The sequence below is a fragment of the Macaca thibetana genome, chromosome 16 (genome assembly GCF_024542745.1).
Source record: "Macaca thibetana thibetana isolate TM-01 chromosome 16, ASM2454274v1, whole genome shotgun sequence".
Classification (NCBI taxonomy): Eukaryota; Metazoa; Chordata; class Mammalia; order Primates; family Cercopithecidae; genus Macaca; species Macaca thibetana.
This window is the reverse complement of record NC_065593.1, coordinates 29611528-29629733: the sequence shown is the minus strand read 5'-3', so window position 1 is coordinate 29629733 and position 18206 is coordinate 29611528. Positions and strand designations below refer to the sequence as shown.

Here is an 18206-nt window from a genome sequence, read left to right as displayed (position 1 = left end):
CTTATAATTATGTTGAACTACTACAAAATATTTTAAAAATATATAACAAAAATTCGTTATAAAGGATTCATGAGTAGAAATTCCGTCCCCTAAATGTTTTGTAAATGAATTTTATAAAGTTATAAAAATATTGACTCTTGAAAGATTATTTGGAAAACAGGAAGAAACACCTCCTTTCCAAATCATCTATATTCCTACTACCTATGCATAACCCCTACTCTTAGGTCCCTCCCATTGTTTTTCTTTTTAATGCCAAGTTGTTTGTTTTTAAAAAGAACAGTTATAGTCATGCTTCATATGCAATTTGTCATTCTATGCTTATCAGCTAGCCCTATACATATTTTTCCATGTTATTACATACTTTTTATAACCATCAAACAGTTGGGTCATTATTTGCTGAATAATACCCTATTGTTGGACATTTAGGTTAACAGTTTTTAGTTGCTCCATATAATCATTTTGAATAAATGTTCCTAAGAAACTCATTGTATACATACCTTTCATTACTTGATAAGCTGTGTCATATTTTTTAATCACATAACTTAGAAAATAATTCTGGCTTGACATTTTATTGTGACTTTATAGTCACACTGTGTTAAAGTAGATTCTCTTTCCTAATTTTACTAATTATATGTTAGGTTTAAAGTCAATGCATGGAGGTGGGTGAGGTGGCACACTCCTTTAGTCCCAGCTACTTGGGAGGCTGAGGCAGGAGGATTGGATGTTGAGGCCAGCCTGGACATCATAACGAGACCCTCATCTCTGAAAACAAAAAACAAAAACATCAAAAACTGTTAAAATTGGTACAAGGAAACAATGTGTGTCCTGGAAGTATTGGTATAACTTTAATAGTATAATGATAATTTTATACCAAATTTTAGAGTATATATTAAAAGTAAGAAACATTAATATTTTTAATAGGTTGATCCAAGGATTAGTTTTGGATCATGGTGCCCGTCATCCAGATATGAAGAAGCGAGTAGAAGATGCATTTATCCTTATTTGCAACGTTTCACTAGAATATGAAAAAACGTACGTGTTACTTTCTCTTTATAACTTTTGAAATTTTTTTTCTAAAGGTGTTTTAAAATCTTTCTTTCCTTCCAGATATTTGGTGTAGACTATTTCTACCTTTTTTCCTTTTTTCTCCTGCCTTTACTAGCTGGTTTTTATTAATCTTTTAGAGAGGTGAGCTCTGGTTTCTTTTATAAGACTGCAGAAGAGAAAGAGAAATTGGTAAAAGCTGAAAGAAAATTTATTGAAGATAGAGTACAAAAAATAATAGACCTGAAAGACAAAGTCTGTGCTCAGTCCAATAAAGGATTTGTCATCATTAATCAAAAGGTGAGAAAGAAAGTTTAGATTTTAGTTATTTGTAAAAGTTCTTAAGCATTTCTTGAAGTGTGGTCTGTGGACCCCTAAGAATCCCTAAGACTTTTTCAGAGAGTCTGTGAGGTCAAAAACTATTTTCATAATAATAAACACACCTTTTACATTGTGTTGACATTTGCAATGATGCTGCAAAAGCAATCTGTAAAACTGCTGGCACTTTAGCACAAATCGAAGCAGTAGCACCAAGCTATATTAGTAGTCATTGCATTCTTTATTGCCATACCACCACACACTTGCAGTGAAAAAGAAAAGGCAGTATCATTTAAGAATGTCTTGATGAAATGGTAAAACTTATTAATTTTATTAAATTTTATCTTAAATATTCATCCTTTTATTATTATGTGTGACAAAATATGAAGTATGCACAAAGCACTCTTTTTTTTTTTTTTTTTTTTTTTTTTTTTTGAGACAGGGTCTTGTTCTGTCATCCAGCTGGAGTGCAGTGGCACACTTACAGCTCACTACAGCCTTGACCTTCTGGGCTCAAGTGATCTTTCTGCCTCAGCTTCCCAAGTAGCCAGGACTAGAGATGTGCATCACCATGCCTGGCTAATTTTTAAGTTTTTTCGTAGAGACTGGGTGTTGCCATGTTGTGCAGGCTGGTCTCAAGTGATCCTCTTGGCTTGGCCTCCTAAAGTGTTGGGATTATGGGGCTAGGAACTACAAAGCTCTTCTGTTGCATACCAAAATGTGATGGTTGTCTTGAAGGAAAGCACTTGTGTAATTGTTTGAATTGCAAGGTAAACTAAACACTTTTTCATGGAATGCCACTTTTACCTGGAAGAATGACTGACAGAAAAACTGTCGTTATCTAGATATGGCTATTTGGTAGATTTCTCTCAAAAATGAATGAAGAAATTCTGTGACTTAAAACAACTGACAGTATTTGTTGCCAATAACATTTGAACTTTTAAACAAAAATTAGAATTTCGGAAAACTTGTATCTGCCATGTGAACTTGACAGCTTTCCAATGCTTAAAAGACTTTCCTGATAATATTGGTGATATTAACAAAAGTGAGTTTTTGTTCACTGTGTTAGGCAAAGTTTCCACATGTATAACGTGACACAGTTTCTACATGTATAACATAACATGTTATACATGAAATGTGTCAACATGTGGAAACTTTGCCTAACTCAGTGAACTAATGCTATCTATCTACTCGACTAAAAATGCATGATTTTTATAAAATCATACCTGGATGAATAATCCATTCAGTGTGCAAGTTACACTAACGTGTTTTAATGTGAGATAGTATGAAAAGTTCGTTGCTGTGGTTCCATAGTGAAACTAACCTTTGAGAAACTATTACTTGTTGAGTTTTGGTATAGTATCAAAGAAGAATTTCCATAGTTATCTGAAAAGGCTATTAAAATATTATTCCCTTTACAATATTTATCTGTGTGGGGCCAGATTTTCTTCATAAACTTGAACCAAAATAACATATCATTCCAAACTGAATACTGAATCAGATATGAGAATCCAGTTGTTTTCTATGAAAAACATTGAAGAGATTTGCAAAAATGTAAAGTAATGCCACTGCTAGCTCACTATATATATTTTTGTTTTCAAAAGTGTAGTAAATTTTCAGTTAAAATGTTATGTATATTAACATGAAATGGGCTTATTATTTAAATGAATTAATAAATATTTTACAAGTTTATCAGTTTTTGTAATATGATAAATATTATAGATAGAGCTTACATAAGCAAAAGCTCTTTGGGTACTTAATAATTTTTAAGAGAATAAAGTAGTGCTGAGACCAAAAGGTTTGAGAAATACTGGTTTAAAACTTGTTTATAATTTTTATGTTAATTTGATTATAGGGAATTGATCCATTTTCCTTAGATACTCTTGCAAAACATGGAATAGTAGCTCTTCGCAGAGCAAAAAGAAGAAATATGGAAAGGTAAGCTTGCAGGTAATTATATATCCTAAGTTTTTAACAGAGTAAATGGAAACTATCCCATGTGTTTTCCTTTTAGCTTATGTGTAAATGTTGTTGAACAAAACAGTGGCATAAAAAAATCCAAATTTTGTTTTTAGTTTCAGTAAATAATTGAACTGTCAAAAAGCAAGGTTGTTAACCTACTGCAGAACTTTGTTGAAGTATAAGGAAAGTTTTTATCTTTTTAAAACAGATTTTAAAAACAAAACAATACAACATAATATAGCATGATCTCACTTTTATATATGGAATCTAAAAAAGTTGAACTCATAGAAGTAGATAGTAGAATGGCAGTTACCAGGGGCTGGGGCAGTGGGAGGGGAGGGGCACTGGGGATATGTGGGTCAAAGGATACAAAATTTCAGTTAGTTAGGAAGAATAAATTCAAGAGATCTATTGTTCAACATGGCAACTATTGTTAATAACAATATATTGTTCTTTTTAAAAATCTTTTGCAAACCCACCCAAGGTTTGCATTGTGTGCAAACATTGCATGTGTTGGATTCTTGAAAAATGCAGAGTAGATTTTAAGTGTTCTTATCACAAAAAATGGCTAAATCAAGCCTCACATAGGCAATGAGTATGTTTATTAGCTTGATTTAGCCATTCCACAGTGTATACATATTTAAAAACATCATCATGTTGAACTCGATGAATATAGACAATTTTATTGTCAATTAAAAACCCAAAACAATACAATACAGTAACAATATGCAGTCTTCTGCATTAAATATCTTTTTTCCTCTAAGAAATTAGTATTTATATTTTCCATAATCAAGCTATGGTGACATATGTGTAATTTCAGACTCTCTCTTGCTTGTGGTGGAATGGCTGTGAATTCTTTTGAAGATCTCACTGTAGATTGCTTGGGACATGCTGGTCTTGTGTATGAGTATACGTTAGTGAGTATTTCTGTGAATAGTGGTTGTAAAGTGAATACTAAGCCCCCTTTTTTAAAAGAAAGATACTACTTGACCTTTTATTTCATGTTTTGTGTTTTAAGATCTAATTCACAGAACAGATTTTACAGTTTATTTACCTAAATGTTTGATAAGAGTTCAGATATAACTTAACTCCCTTTAAACATATCTTTAGTTATGCTTGATAAGAAAAATTCGAATGAAGATTGTATTCTAGTATAAATTGTTGATTTTATAATGACATTAAATATTAAAGTTCTGTATTTTTGTGCCACCCATTAGGGTGAAGAAAAGTTCACTTTTATCGAGGAGTGTGTTAACCCTCACTCTGTTACCTTGTTGGTTAGAGGACCAAATAAGCATACTCTCACACAAATCAAGGATGCCATAAGAGATGGACTTCGTGCTATCAAAAATGCCATTGAAGATGGTAAGCTCTTTCTTGTGATTGATATGAACCTCACATATATGTGTGTATATATGTATATATACACACACACACACACCCCTATGTATGTATACATATATTTTTAGACAGAGTCTCCCTCTGTTGCTCAGGCTTTAGTGCAGTGGTGTGATCTCAGCCCACTGCAACCTCCACCTCCCAAGTTCAAGCAATTCTTTTGCCTCAGCCTCCCAAGTAGCTGGGATTACAGGTGTGCACCACCACACCTGGCTAATTTTTTGTATTTTTAGTAGAGATAGGGTTTCCTCCATGTTGGCCAGGCTGATCTAGAACTCCTGGGCTCAAGTGGTTTGCCTTCCTTGGCCTCCCAAAGTGCTGAAATTACAGGTATGAGCCACCATGCCTGGCCTTTAATTTTTTTTTAATTTTATTTTTAAATTTTAATCTATTTATTTATTTTGAGACCAGGTTTTGGAACTGGCTAATTTTTGTATTTTTGGCAGAGATGAGGTTTCACCATGTTGCCAAGGTTGGTCCTGAACTCCTGGGCTCAAGGAATCCACTTGCCTTGGCCTCCCAGAGTGCTGGGATTACTGGCATGAGCCACTGCACCTGGCTGCAAACCATATATATATATATATATATATTTTTTTTTTTTTTTTTTCCCTCAAGACAGGATCTTGCTCTGTCACCCAGGCTAGAGTACAGTGGCGCAATCATGGCTCACTGCAGCCTCAAACTCCTGTGCTCAAGTGATCCTCCCACCTCAGCTGGACGATAGGTGCATGCCACCACACCTGGCTAATTTTTGAATTTTTTTTGTAGAGATGAGATCCCTCTATGTTGCCCAGGCTGGTCTTAAACTCCTGGCCTCAAGCAGGTTTCCCCTCTCAGCCTCCCAGAGTGCTGGGATTTGTAGGCATGAGCCACCACATTCAGCCCATGTTGAGCATCTTTTAATGTGTTTATTCGCCCTCTATATATCTTTGATGAATTTTCTGTTTAAATCTTTTGCCCTTTTAAAAAATTGGATTGTTGGCCAAGCACAGTGTCTCCCACCTATAATTCCAGCACTTTGAGAGGCCAAGGTGGGAGGATTGCTTGAGCCCAGGAGTTAGAAACCAGCCTGGGCAACATAGCAAGGCCATGACTCTACACACACACACACAAATAGCCAGGCATGGTGGTCTGTACCTGTAGTTCCAGCTACTTAGGAGGCTGAGGCAGGAATATCACTTGAGCCCCAAGAGTTTGAGGTTACAGTAATGTAAGCTATGATCACACCACTGCACTCCAGCCTGCGCGACAGAGCGAGACCCTGTTTCCAGAAAAAAAAAAAAAAAAAAAGGAAAGAAAAAAAAATTGTGTTAGTTTTCTATTGTTGAGTTTGAGAGTTCTTTGTGTATATTTTGGGTACAAGTGCTTTTTCAGATATATGTTTGGCAAATTTTTCTCCTCTATGGCTTATTTTATTATTAACAGTGCCTTTCAAAGAGGAGTTCTTAATTTTGATGAAGTCTAATTTATTATTTTTATTCTCTCATGGATTATGCTTTTGGTGTGGTATCTAAAAAATCTTTACCTAACCTAGGGTCACAAATATTTTTCTCTAAAAGTGTTGTAGTCTTATGTTTTACATTTAGGTCTGTGATTCATTTTAAGTTAATTTTTGTATATGGTACAAATATGGATACAGGTTCATTTTTTCATATAAAGGTATCAGATTATTTTAGTCTTATTTGCTGAAAAGACTTTCACCACTGAATTGCCTTTTCTCGTGTATAAAAAATCAGTTTTTCATATTTGTGTAGTTCTATCTCTGTGCTCTTTTTTCTGTTCTACTGATGCATTTGTCTATTTTAATGTTAATATGATATTGTCCTGACAACTGTAGCTTTATAATAAATCTTGAAATCAGTATTGTTAACTCTCATTTTTTTAAAAGTCGTTTTGGTCATTCTAAGTCTTTGGCATTTCCATATGACTTCCATATGAATTTTAGAATCAGCTTGTCAGTTTCTACCAAAAAGACTGCTGCTGGGATTTTGATCAGAACTTTTTTTTTTAGAAAGGATCTTACTCTGTCACTCAGGCTGGAGTGCAGTGGCGTGATCATGGCTCACTGCAGACTCGACCTACTGAGTTCAAGTGACTCTCCCACCTTAGCTTCCCAAGTAGCTGGAACCACAAGCATGCACTACCATGCCTGGTTAATTTTTTTTTTTTATTTTTTATTTTCTGTAGAGACAACGTCTCATTATGTTATTGCCCAGACTGGTCTCAAACTCCTGGGCTCAAGCGATCCTCCCGCCTTGGCCTCCCAAAGTGCTGGGATTACAGGTGTGAGCCACTACACCCCGCTTGAATGGAATTTTATTAAATCTGTAGATCGATTTGGGGATAGTTGATATTTTAATAATGAGCCTTCTAACTCATGAATGTCATCTTATCTATTTATTTGACTCTTCTTGAATTTATCTCAGCAGTATTTCATAGTTCTTAGTATATGAGCCTCACACACTTTTTTCCATATTTATCTCTATGTATTTCATTTATTTTGTTGCTATTGTGTATGTTATTTTTAAAATTTCAATTTCTGATTGTTGTTTGCTAATATATAGAAATATATTTTATTTTTGTACATTGATCTTGAATTCTGCAACCTTGCTAAATCACAATTAGCTTTCTTATAGGCTTCATTGAATTGTTTATATAAGTGATTACGTTGTCTGCTAATACAGTTACTTTTTTCTTTCCAATATGGATATTTAAAAATTTTCTCCCTTATTTCATGGGCCAGAACCTCCAGTATAATGTTGACTAGAAATAATGAAAATGGACATCATTTCCTCATTCCTCATCTTAGGGGGAAAACATTCAATCTTTCTCCATTACGTATGATGTTAGCTGTAGGTTTTTACTAGGTTGAGGAAGTTCTCCCTTCTGCACCTAGTTTGCTGACAGTTTTTAATCAAGAATAAATGCCAGGCTGGGCGCGGTGGCTCATGCCTGTAATTTCAGCACTATGGGAGGCCGACGCGGGTGGATCACCTGAGGTCAGGAGTTTGAGACCAGCTTGGCCAACATGGTGAAACTCTGTCTCTACTAAAAATACAAACATTAGCTGGGCATGGTGGCAGGCACCTGCAATCTCAGTGTCTCGTGAGGCTGAGGCAGGAGAATTGCTTGAACCTGGGAGGCAGAGGTTGTAGTGAGCCAAGATCACGCCACTGGACTTCAGTCTGGGCGACAAGAGTGAAACTTCTTGTTTTTTTTTTTGTCAACACACACACACACACACACACACACACACACACACACACGAGAATAAATGCCAAATGCTTTTTGTGCATCTATTGAGATGATCATATGATTTTTCTCAGTTTTTTTTTTTTTTTTTTTTTTGAGATGGAGTCTCACTTTGTTGCCTAGGCTGGAGTGCCATGGCGCAATCCTGGCTCACTGCAACCTCTGCTTCCCAGGTTCAAGCGATTCTCCTGTGTCAGCCTCCTGAGTAGGTGGAATTACAGGCACGCACCACCATGCCAAGGTAATTTTTGTATGTTTTAGTAGAAATGGAGTTTCACCATGTTGGCCTGGCTGGTCATGAACTCCTGACCTCAGGTGATCTGCTTGCCTTGGCCTCCCAAAGTTCTGGGATTACAAGTGTGAGCCACTGCACCCAGCCCTCATTTAGTTTTTTAATGCAGTAAATTACATTGATTGGTTCAAATGTCAAACCTTACATTCTTGGGATAAACCATACTTAGTTATAATGCATTTTACTTTTTAAAAAATTAATGAATTACATTTTTTAAAATTATTTTTTAAACTGTGGTAAATATACATAACATAAAATTTGCAGTTTAACAATTTTTAAGTGTACAGTTCAGTGTTAGTAAGTGCATTCACATTGTTGTGTAACCATTATCACCACCCATCTCCAGAACTTTTTTCCCTTGCAAAACTGAAACTCTGTACCCATTAAACAATAACTCTTCATTCCCTACCCACCTCCCCAGCCCTGGGTAACCAACATTCTACTTTCTGTCTCTGTGAGTTTACTCTATGTATCTCATATAATTGGAATCATGCAGTTTTTGTCCTTTGTCTGGCTTATTTCACTTTGCATAGTGTCATCAAAGTTCATTCATGTTGTAGCATGTGCCAGAATTTCTTTCCTTTTTACCATTGAATAATATTCTATTGTATGTATATATCACATTTTATTTGTTATTGGAAACGTGTTCCATTTACCTTTTGACTATTGTGAATAATGCTACTATGTGTATTCTCCTTTTAATGTATTATTTGATTTAATTGGCTAACATTTTTTTAAGAATTTTTACATCTGTATTCATAAGGAGTATTGGTCTGTGTATATTTTTTCTTGTAATGCTTTTATCTTTTTTGGTGTTAGAACAATGCTGTACTCATAGAGTGAATTGGAAAGTTTTTCTTGTTCAAATTTCTGAAAATGTTAAGTTGTTGTGGAGAATTGGTATTATTTGTATTATTTCTTTCTTAAATGTTTGGTAGACTGTCAATAAAGCCATCTGATCCTTGGAGTTTTCTTTGTGGGAAAGCTTTTAATGACACATTCAATTTTTTTTAATAGACATAGGGCTATAAAGGGTTTTGTTTTTTTTGAGTGAGCTTTAGTGGTTTGTAGTCTTTCAAGAATTTGTCCACTTCATCTAAGTTAAGATCATCAACTACTATCTATGAGCTAAATCTGGTTTGCTGCCTATTTTGGTAAAGTTTTATTGGAATGTGGCCATACTCATTTGTCTATGTATTATCTATGGCTATTTTTGTGTTACAGTGGCAGAGTTGAATAGTTGCAAAAGAAATGGTATGGCCTGAAAAATATTAACTGGCCTTTTGCAGAAAGTACTAACTTCTGATCTACAGTTTCAACTTCATTGTCATAAAGTCGATCATCATATTCATTTATTACTCTTTTTAATATCTGTAGAATCTGTAGTGATGTAACTTTTCTCATTTCTGACATTTATCATTTGATTAATTTCCACTTTCATTCTAATTATTTCCTTTCTTTTACTTATGTTAGGTTTCATTTGTGCTTCCTTTTCTAGTTTTTTTTTTTTTTCTTTTTGAAACAGAGTCTCGATCTGTCGCCTAGGCTGGAGTACAGTGGCATGGTCACGGCTCACTGCAGCCTTGACTTCCCAGGCTCAGGCAGTCCTCCCACCTTAGACTCCTAAGTAGCTGGGATTACAGGTGTGTGCCACCACACCTGGCTAATTGTTGTGTTTTTTATAGAGATGGAGTCTCACTGTGTTGCCCAGGCTGGTATTGAATTTCTGGGCTCAAGTGATCTATCTGCCTTGGCCTCCCAAAGTGCTGGGATTATAGGAATGAGCCACCAGACCCTGCCCTTTTCTAGTTTCTTAAGGTGGAAGCTGGGGTCATTCATTTGAGAACTTTCTCCATTCCTAATATAGGTGTTTCGTGATATAAATTTCTCTTTAAGTACTGCTTTAGGGATGCTAAAATTTTGATATGTTGTGTTTTCACAGGGAATGGGATCAGGGAAATTTTCAAAGGTTCTAGTAATCTCTTTCTTAAGCTGGGTGGTAGGTACATGGATATATTTGTTTATTTGTACATTTATTCTTTATATCTTACACATATAAATATTCTTTTGAGTATATTCTGTATTTAACAAGGAACTTTTAAAAAATGTGAATGGGAGGTAATGATGTAATAATCTGGTGGGTAAACAGCTCTGAGCAGTTACATTGTGAAGTGAAGCCGAGAAAGGGGGTAGTAATTTTAAAATGATGTGAGATAAAAGGGGAGATTGTTTTGTTTTAAAGCAAGTTTGCTGATTTAAATAAGAGTCATAAACTTTATGAAACCATACAAGTAGCAGATATAAAAGTCATATACTGATGTGAAATTTGATGTGTTTAACCAAAACTCTTGCTTTAGAATAATAATACCACTTAATTTTTTTCTTAGATAGCAGTTTAAGTTATGCTCCAGCACCAAAAACAAATACTTCATTGAGTTCCAAGAATTCCCTATCAAAAACTAGGGACAAATTATCTTGGCCTAAAAAATTTTCATGTCAGATATTGTAATCAGTTACCTGTCAATATAAATTATAAATAACTACCTCTTAAAAGTAGTCATAAAGCCGGGTGTGGTGGCTTACGCCTGTAATCCCAGCATTTTGGGAGACGGAGGTGGGTGGATCACTTGAGGTCAGGAGTTCAAGACCAGCCTGGCCAACATGGTGCCCCCCCCCCCCGGTATCTATTAAAAATACAAAAATTAGCTGGGTGTGGTGGTGCACGCCTGTAATTCCAGCTACTTAGAAGGCTGAGGTAGGAGGATCGCTTGAACCTGGGAGGCAGAGGTTGGAGTGAGCCGAGATCGTGCCACTACACCTCCAACCTAGGTGACAGAGTAAAACTCCATCTCAGAAAAAAAAAAAAAAAGTAGTTATAAAAGAGTAAGATGAAGGTAAAAAGAAATTATTCTTGTTTACCAGAGGATAAGCAGCGAAATAAGCTATTTGCAGCCAGTTATCTGTACTATGCCTATTTATTTAATGACATATAACTTCAGGATGTTTCATAAGATAACTGAGTAATTACTAAGCCGTGCAATTTATTTGGTTTTTGTAGATAATACAACACACTTAAATAGTGAATTGCTTTTCTCTCTCTCTCTCTCTCTCTCTGTCTCTCTCTCTCTCTTTTTTGGTCTTTATGGCATGTCTTGCCAATCATATTTTTTCTCTCCAATAGGTTGTATGGTTCCTGGAGCTGGTGCAATTGAAGTGGCAATGGCTGAAGCTCTCGTTACATATAAGAATAGTATAAAAGGAAGAGCTCGTCTTGGAGTCCAGGCTTTTGCTGATGCCTTACTCATTATTCCCAAGGTACAACTACCCTTTCGGCCAAATAACAACTGGTTAGACATAAAGGTGTTTAATTACAAATTGCCCATATTATCTGATAGTTAATGGAGTAGACAGGTATTTATATTCATTTCCTTACACAGTTTTCTCTTAGATATTTCACAACTAAAGCAGGGAAACTTTTGGGATAACAGCCCAGAATCCTTGCACAATCTCATGAAATAGCCAACTTACCCCCTTGCTTCTTTCTCTGAGTTCCAAAAATTAAAGCAGCTCCAAATATTTCCTTCAGAAATGACTCATGATTAATCATAATGAAAAAGTTTAGAATTTAAAATTTAGTTAGATTTTATGGTACATCTTTGTTTTGTTAGTGGTATCCAAATGTAATCAATTTAAATTGTGGAGAGTGAGGGCTTGAGGCTATTTAGCATTCCTAGATACAACCTTACATTTGTCATCATCATTTTAATTCCTAGAAAAAGAGAAAACAGAATTTTTCCATGTGGCAACCTAAGAACAGAAAGCAACCATTCCTTTCTCCTTGCCTTAATTGGTTTCAAACCACCTTAGAAATATAGTAAAATTACTTCAAAGATGCTATTACCGTGAATTAAAACATTATTAACAATGCCAGCAAAATCTCTTTGCTAATTTTTATTAGAATTTTTCATAATTTGTGAAATCTTTGTGAATTAGATTTCTATTTTTTCTTTCCCCAGAGTAGCAAAGTCAGTATGATCTTGTTGTTGACAGAAAGTGGTAACCCCAGTGTACACTGGTGGTACCTTTTTCCTCATCAGCTGGTGATTTGGGACCACTTGGAAATGAGCCTGGTTTGGAGTGCGGGTATCTCCAACCCTGTTACCACAGGTCGTGACTCTCCTCATGAAGATGAGGGGCACAAAGGTGCTGCAAATATTCTGGTTTCCTTAGCAAGTGCCTATGAAGAATTGGAGGGCATGTGACTAGCAGCACTAGAGGAAACAACAATATCATTCTACTTCCTTCCACACTAAAAAAAAAACACAAACACCTTTTGCAAGGAGGGAAATTAATGTAGTAGAGTGGAAATGGGGGAACTCTGATGTCCTCAGAATTTACTGTGATGTGCATAGGGGCAATGTTTAAATATAAAAAGTACTAGATAGATGAAATAATAATTTGATTTAGATTGAAAGTGGAATTTTTCAAAAGGAGATGATTGCCATGTTATAGATGTGTTTTTACAAGAGTAAAGAGTATTTTGATATTTGAGATATGTGAAGGTATTATGCATATATATTTATTATTATTTTTATTCCTAAAGGTTCTTGCTCAGAATGCTGGTTATGACCCACAGGAAACACTAGTAAAAGTTCAGGCTGAGCATGTCGAGTCAAAACAACTTGTGGGCATAGATTTGAATACAGGTAAGAAAGGGAAGGAAAATTAGCTGCTTAATAAAGAAAGAGGCTATTCTTTAGTTACCCAGATCTTATAGTAAAGAAGTAGAGATTTGGGTAACTTTAATATTTAAATTTTGGATGCCTTTAGTTTATTTTTGAGCTTCTTAAAAAATGTTCATTTGTTTGAGAAATAGTTATTGAGTGCTTGTTTTCCTCTTGGGCTTCACACAGAACAAAACAGACAAAAAATCTGCCCCTGGGAGCTTATGTTGTAGTGGGAGAAGGTAGGCAGTAAATAATAACTTTAATAAATAAACTCCTTCAGCATCTTAGAAAGAAATGAATTATATGAAAAAAAGAGTGGTTTACCAATGATCATGAACACTAGTACAGAAGGGTGGAAAGAGAACGGCAGCTTAAAGAGGTTGGTCATGGTAGGCATCATCAAGATGTCTGTTGAAAAAAAGTGGAAGGAAATGAGGAAATCAGCCATGTAGGCAACTGGAGTTAAGTGTTCTAGGGAAAGAGAACAGCCAGTGGAAAAGCCAGTGTCTGATGTTTTTGAGGAAGGAGGTGAGAGAGGTGACAGAAGGTCAGATCATGCAGGGGCATTTGGCCCAGCTCAGAACTTTGGCTTTTACTTTAGAGGAGCAGGGAGCAATTTTGAGCAGAGGTGTGACATGGCCTAATTAATTAATTTATGAGGCAGTCTCATTCTGTCTCCCATGCTGTGGAGTGCAGTGGCGCGATCTCGGTTCACTGCAACCTCTGCCTCCCGGGTTCAAGCAATTCTCCCTCAGCCTCCGGAGTAGCTGGGAATATAGGTGTCTGCTGCCACGCCTGGCTAATTTTTGTATTTTTAGTGGAGACAGGGTTTCACCATGTTGGCCAGGCACATGGCCTAATTCTGTTTTAAGAGAATCACTCTGGCCACTCTCCACTCTGTAGAGAAGTCAGCTGAATAAGTAGAAGGTTGGAGTTGCAATCAACTGTGGTGGAGAAGACTGGCTGGAGCAGGTTGTGGGTGAGAGGATATTAACATTCAGGTTTCGCAGAGTCAAGGTTGAAGCATCTGTAATCTTTTAATTAAAAAAGTTGGATATATGGGTCTGGAATTCAAGGAAGAGATCTGGGTTGGAGATTAAAACTTGAGAGTCAGGCTGGGTGCAATGGCTCACGCTTGTAATTCCAGGACTCTGGGAGGCCAAGGTGGGTGGATCACTTAAGGTCAGGAGTTCAAGACCAGGCTGGCCAACATGGTGAAACCCCATCTCTACTAAAAATGCAAAAATTAGCCAGGGATGATGGCAGGCACCTGAAATCCCAGCTACTTGGGAGGCTGAGGCAGGAGAATTGCTTGAACCCAGGAGGCAGAGGTTGCAGGGAGCCAAGATTACACCACTGCACTCCAGCCTGAGTGACCGAGCAAGATCTCTGTCTCAAAAACAAAAACAAAACACCAAAAAAAAAAGAAAAAAGAAAACAAAAAACAAAAACACCCAAAAAACCTTGAGAGTCATCAGATATGTATGGTTTAAATCTAAAAGTCTGGATGAGATCACCTAGGGATTAAGGGTAGAGAGAAAAGAGGCTAGGACTGAACTTTTGGGTACTCCAACATTAAGAGGTGAGAGAGGAAGAGGAAGAACCAGCAAAGTAATCAGAAAAGGAGCCACTAGTGCAAAAGAAAGAAAACCAGAGGAGTGTGGTATCCTGGAAGATAACAAAGAGTAGGCCGGAGAGTGTGATCAACTGTGTTAAATACTGATAGATGAGGCCTGAGAATCAACCATTGGATTTAATAATATGGAGGTCATTGATGACCTTGACAAAAGTAGTTTTGGTGTAGTGTATTAAATATTTTTAGAAGATATCAATTAATATTAATAGAAAATAGTAAGATTTTGATATTAAAATTGTTTTTACTTTTCAGGTGAGCCAATGGTAGCAGCAGATGCAGGAGTTTGGGATAATTATTGTGTAAAAAAACAACTTCTTCACTCTTGGTAAGTTCATGTGAACATAAAGTGAAAGACCTGTAGAGTTATAACTGATAATATTAAGATGAAAATGTTTCTATTATTTTTGTCATTGTACAGTGGAAAAATTGTCAAGTGTTTGAAAGGTATGGTATTGTTATTAGGACTAGCTTCTGTCATTTTATAGTCCATAGTCCCTTTTATATTTTAAGTCTAGCAGTGTTAAGTTATAAGAAAAATTAATCTTACTATTTGAGGGGGAAAGAAAAGGGGAAATTTACTGAAATAGTAGCACATGCATGATGGAGAAAATCAAATGATATTGTAAAAATGAGCTCAATTTTGCTGGAATATAAATCAGGAATGCACCTTATCAGCAAAGGAGTTTAAATTATAATACAAAGGGTGACATTTGGGCCAGTGCAGTGGCTCACACCTGTAATCTCAGCACTTTGGGAGGCTGAGGCAGGTGAATCACCTGAGGTCAGGAGTTCAAGACCAGCCTGGCAAACATGGTGAAACCCCATCTCTACTAAAAATACAAAATTAGCCAGGCATGGCGGCAGGTACCTGTAATCCCAGCTACTCGGGAGGCTGAGGTGGGAGAATTGCTTGAACGTGGGAGTCAGAAGTTGCAGTGAGCTGAGGTCTCGCCATTGAACTCCAGCCTGGGCAACAAGAGTGAAACTCCATCTTGGAAAAAAAAAAACCAAAAAACGATGACATTTGTATTTGTATTTATAACAGCCTTGTCTCATAAAATATCATACAAACATCATTAAAGTACCCCACATAGGTAAAGATTGCTGGAGAAAAAAGCTAAGAGTGGGTTAGTAGGCTTTACTCACCCTCTCATCTTTTTTCTTAGCACAGTGATTGCCACCAACATTCTCCTGGTTGATGAAATTATGCGAGCTGGGATGTCTTCTCTCAAAGGATGATTGAATTCAAAATCAACCCTTCTAGAAGATGAAATTTAGTACACTTTACATCTGACTACTATTGTGTAGCCTGAGCCATTCTGAATTTCTACACAATAAATGCAGTTTATATCTTTTGGATCTTAACAGTCTCAAAAAATATTTCATCAAGGTATAAAGAACACAAGAAATACTTTTACAGTAAAGGAATAATAATTGAAATATTTCCCCAGGAGTCCTAACTCCCCACCCTTTGTTGTATGCTACTGCAGTTGTTATAGCATAGGATCTTTATGATTCTTAGACCTTTTGGCAAGTTTTAATTAACAAAATAGAGGTTTTAGTACACCCAAGTAAATTTCCAGTTTATCAGAGGGTATAAATGTAGTAGGACAAAATGTTTCATTTTCTCTCAAAATTCTTTCAGTGACGTCTTGCTGCCACTCTTTCCTCTTGTAAATATGGCATGTAGCTTTGGGTTACATTGTTTATAATGTCTGACTCAATTTATTTTGGATATCATTTCTTATATTTTACCTGGCTTTTTTTTTGTATATATGATCAACAATTTATGCTACTGTGCTAGCTCTGGTAGCTCTCTGACTAGATGGTGAGGTAGAACAGGTTTCATCTGGAAAGAGGAGAATTGTTGACACCAGCAGTGGGAAATAATTGTTTTTGGCTCATAATACAACTGTTCAGTGTGGATATTATAGCAATATCTTTCTTGTTTGAAACTCTAGAATTAATCTATTATGCTTTTTATTGTTATTAGAGTTCTTGTGGTTAACTTCTTTCCATGGATGTTAGTTGATAAGAGACTAAAATATGGCAGGTGCATTAATGGAACTTTGGCCTGTTTGTGCATGTAGGAGAAGGTTCCTTTAACCATTTAATGCCCTAGTTGAGAACCTATGATTTTATAGCCTGTTTTTTTCCACTTAATATGCTATCAACATCTTTCTAAGTCAGTATTCAGACTTCTTCTTCTTCTTCTTTTTTTTTGAGATGGAGTCTTACTCTGTCACCCAGGCTGGAGTGCAGTGGCATGATCTTGGCTCATTGCAACTCTTGCCTCCTAGGCTCAAGTGACTCTCCTGCCTTAGCCTCCTTAGTAGCTGAGATTACAGGTGCACACTACCACACCTGACTAATTTTTGTATTTTTAGTAGAGAAGGGGTTTCACCATGTTGACTAGGCAGGTCTCGAACTCCTGAGCTTTGGCAATATGCCTGCCTCAGCCTCCCAAAGTACTTGGATTACAGGCATGAGCCAGCACACCTGGTCCAGTATTCAGACTTCTGAACCATCACTTTGTATGTTTACACAGCATTGCATTGTATGGTTATACCACAATTTATTTTACCAATTCTGTTTTCAATTTTTTTTGCTGTTATAAAGAAAGATCTCCTTTTTAAACTTGTCTTTATCCTATAGAATAGGCCTTTTAAAATGGGCATGCCATGCATATGGCCATATCTTTTCTGTGTAATATTGTTTAAATTTTGAAATATTTAAAATATACCAAAAAAGACAGAAAGTAATATAATAAACACGTTTGTACCCTCCACCTAGCTTTAACAAATAGTAACATTTTGCCATATTTGTTTCAGATTTTCTTTTCTTTTCTTTTTTTTTTTTTTTTTTTTTTTTTGAGGCAGAGTCTCCCTCCTGCCACCCAGGCTGGAGTGCAGTGGCACCATCTCGACTCACTGCAACCTCCACCTTCCGGATTCAAGCGATTCTCCTACCTCAGCCTCCCGAGTAGGTGGGATTACAGGAGCCCGCCACCATGCCTGGCTAATTTTACATTTTTGGCAGAGATGGGGTTTTGCCATGTTGGCCAGGCTGATCTCAAACTCCTGACCTTAAGTGATCTGCCTGCCTCGGCCTCCCAAAGTTTTGGGATTACAGGCCTGAGCCACTGTACCCAGCCAGATTTTCTTTAAAGAAATACCAAAGTACAAAATGTTAAGATGCCGCTTTCCCCACACACTCCCCATCATGCTTTTTCCACCCTTCCTCCTTAGGGGTGATCTTTATTGCCTATGTACTTTTATTTTTCCCACTCTTTTTTTTTTGTTTGTTTGTTTGTTTGTTTTTTTTTTTGAGACAGTTTCGCTGCTCAGACTGGAGTACAGTGGTACAATCGCGGCTCATTGCAACCTCCACCTCCCAGGTTCAAGCGATTCTCCAGCTTCAGGCTCCCGAGTAGCTGGGATTACAGGTGCCTGCCACCACGCCTGGCTAATCTTTTGTATTTTTAGTAGAGACAGAGTTTCACCATGTTTGCCAGATTGGTCTTGAACTCCTGACCTCAGATGATCCACCCACCTCGGCCTCCCAAAGTGCTGGGATT

General features: G+C 36.6%; 1 protein-coding gene across 3 annotated transcripts in view; it reads left to right on the top strand.

Annotated features, from left to right (window-relative positions):
* CCT6B (chaperonin containing TCP1 subunit 6B) overlaps window positions 1–15994 on the top strand; it is a 52840-nt gene extending 36846 nt beyond the window's left edge. For all 3 annotated transcript variants that reach the window (XM_050765642.1, XM_050765641.1, XM_050765643.1), the window contains 9 exons: window positions 922–1032; window positions 1185–1344; window positions 3218–3300; window positions 4145–4241; window positions 4542–4689; window positions 11448–11581; window positions 12870–12972; window positions 14882–14954; window positions 15796–15994. In XM_050765642.1, the coding sequence (XP_050621599.1) occupies window positions 922–1032; window positions 1185–1344; window positions 3218–3300; window positions 4145–4241; window positions 4542–4689; window positions 11448–11581; window positions 12870–12972; window positions 14882–14954; window positions 15796–15868 (982 nt within the window). In that variant the 3' untranslated portion in view covers window positions 15869–15994. The remainder of the gene's footprint in view (window positions 1–921; window positions 1033–1184; window positions 1345–3217; window positions 3301–4144; window positions 4242–4541; window positions 4690–11447; window positions 11582–12869; window positions 12973–14881; window positions 14955–15795) is intronic.
* Window positions 15995–18206: the final 2212 nt, after the last annotated feature.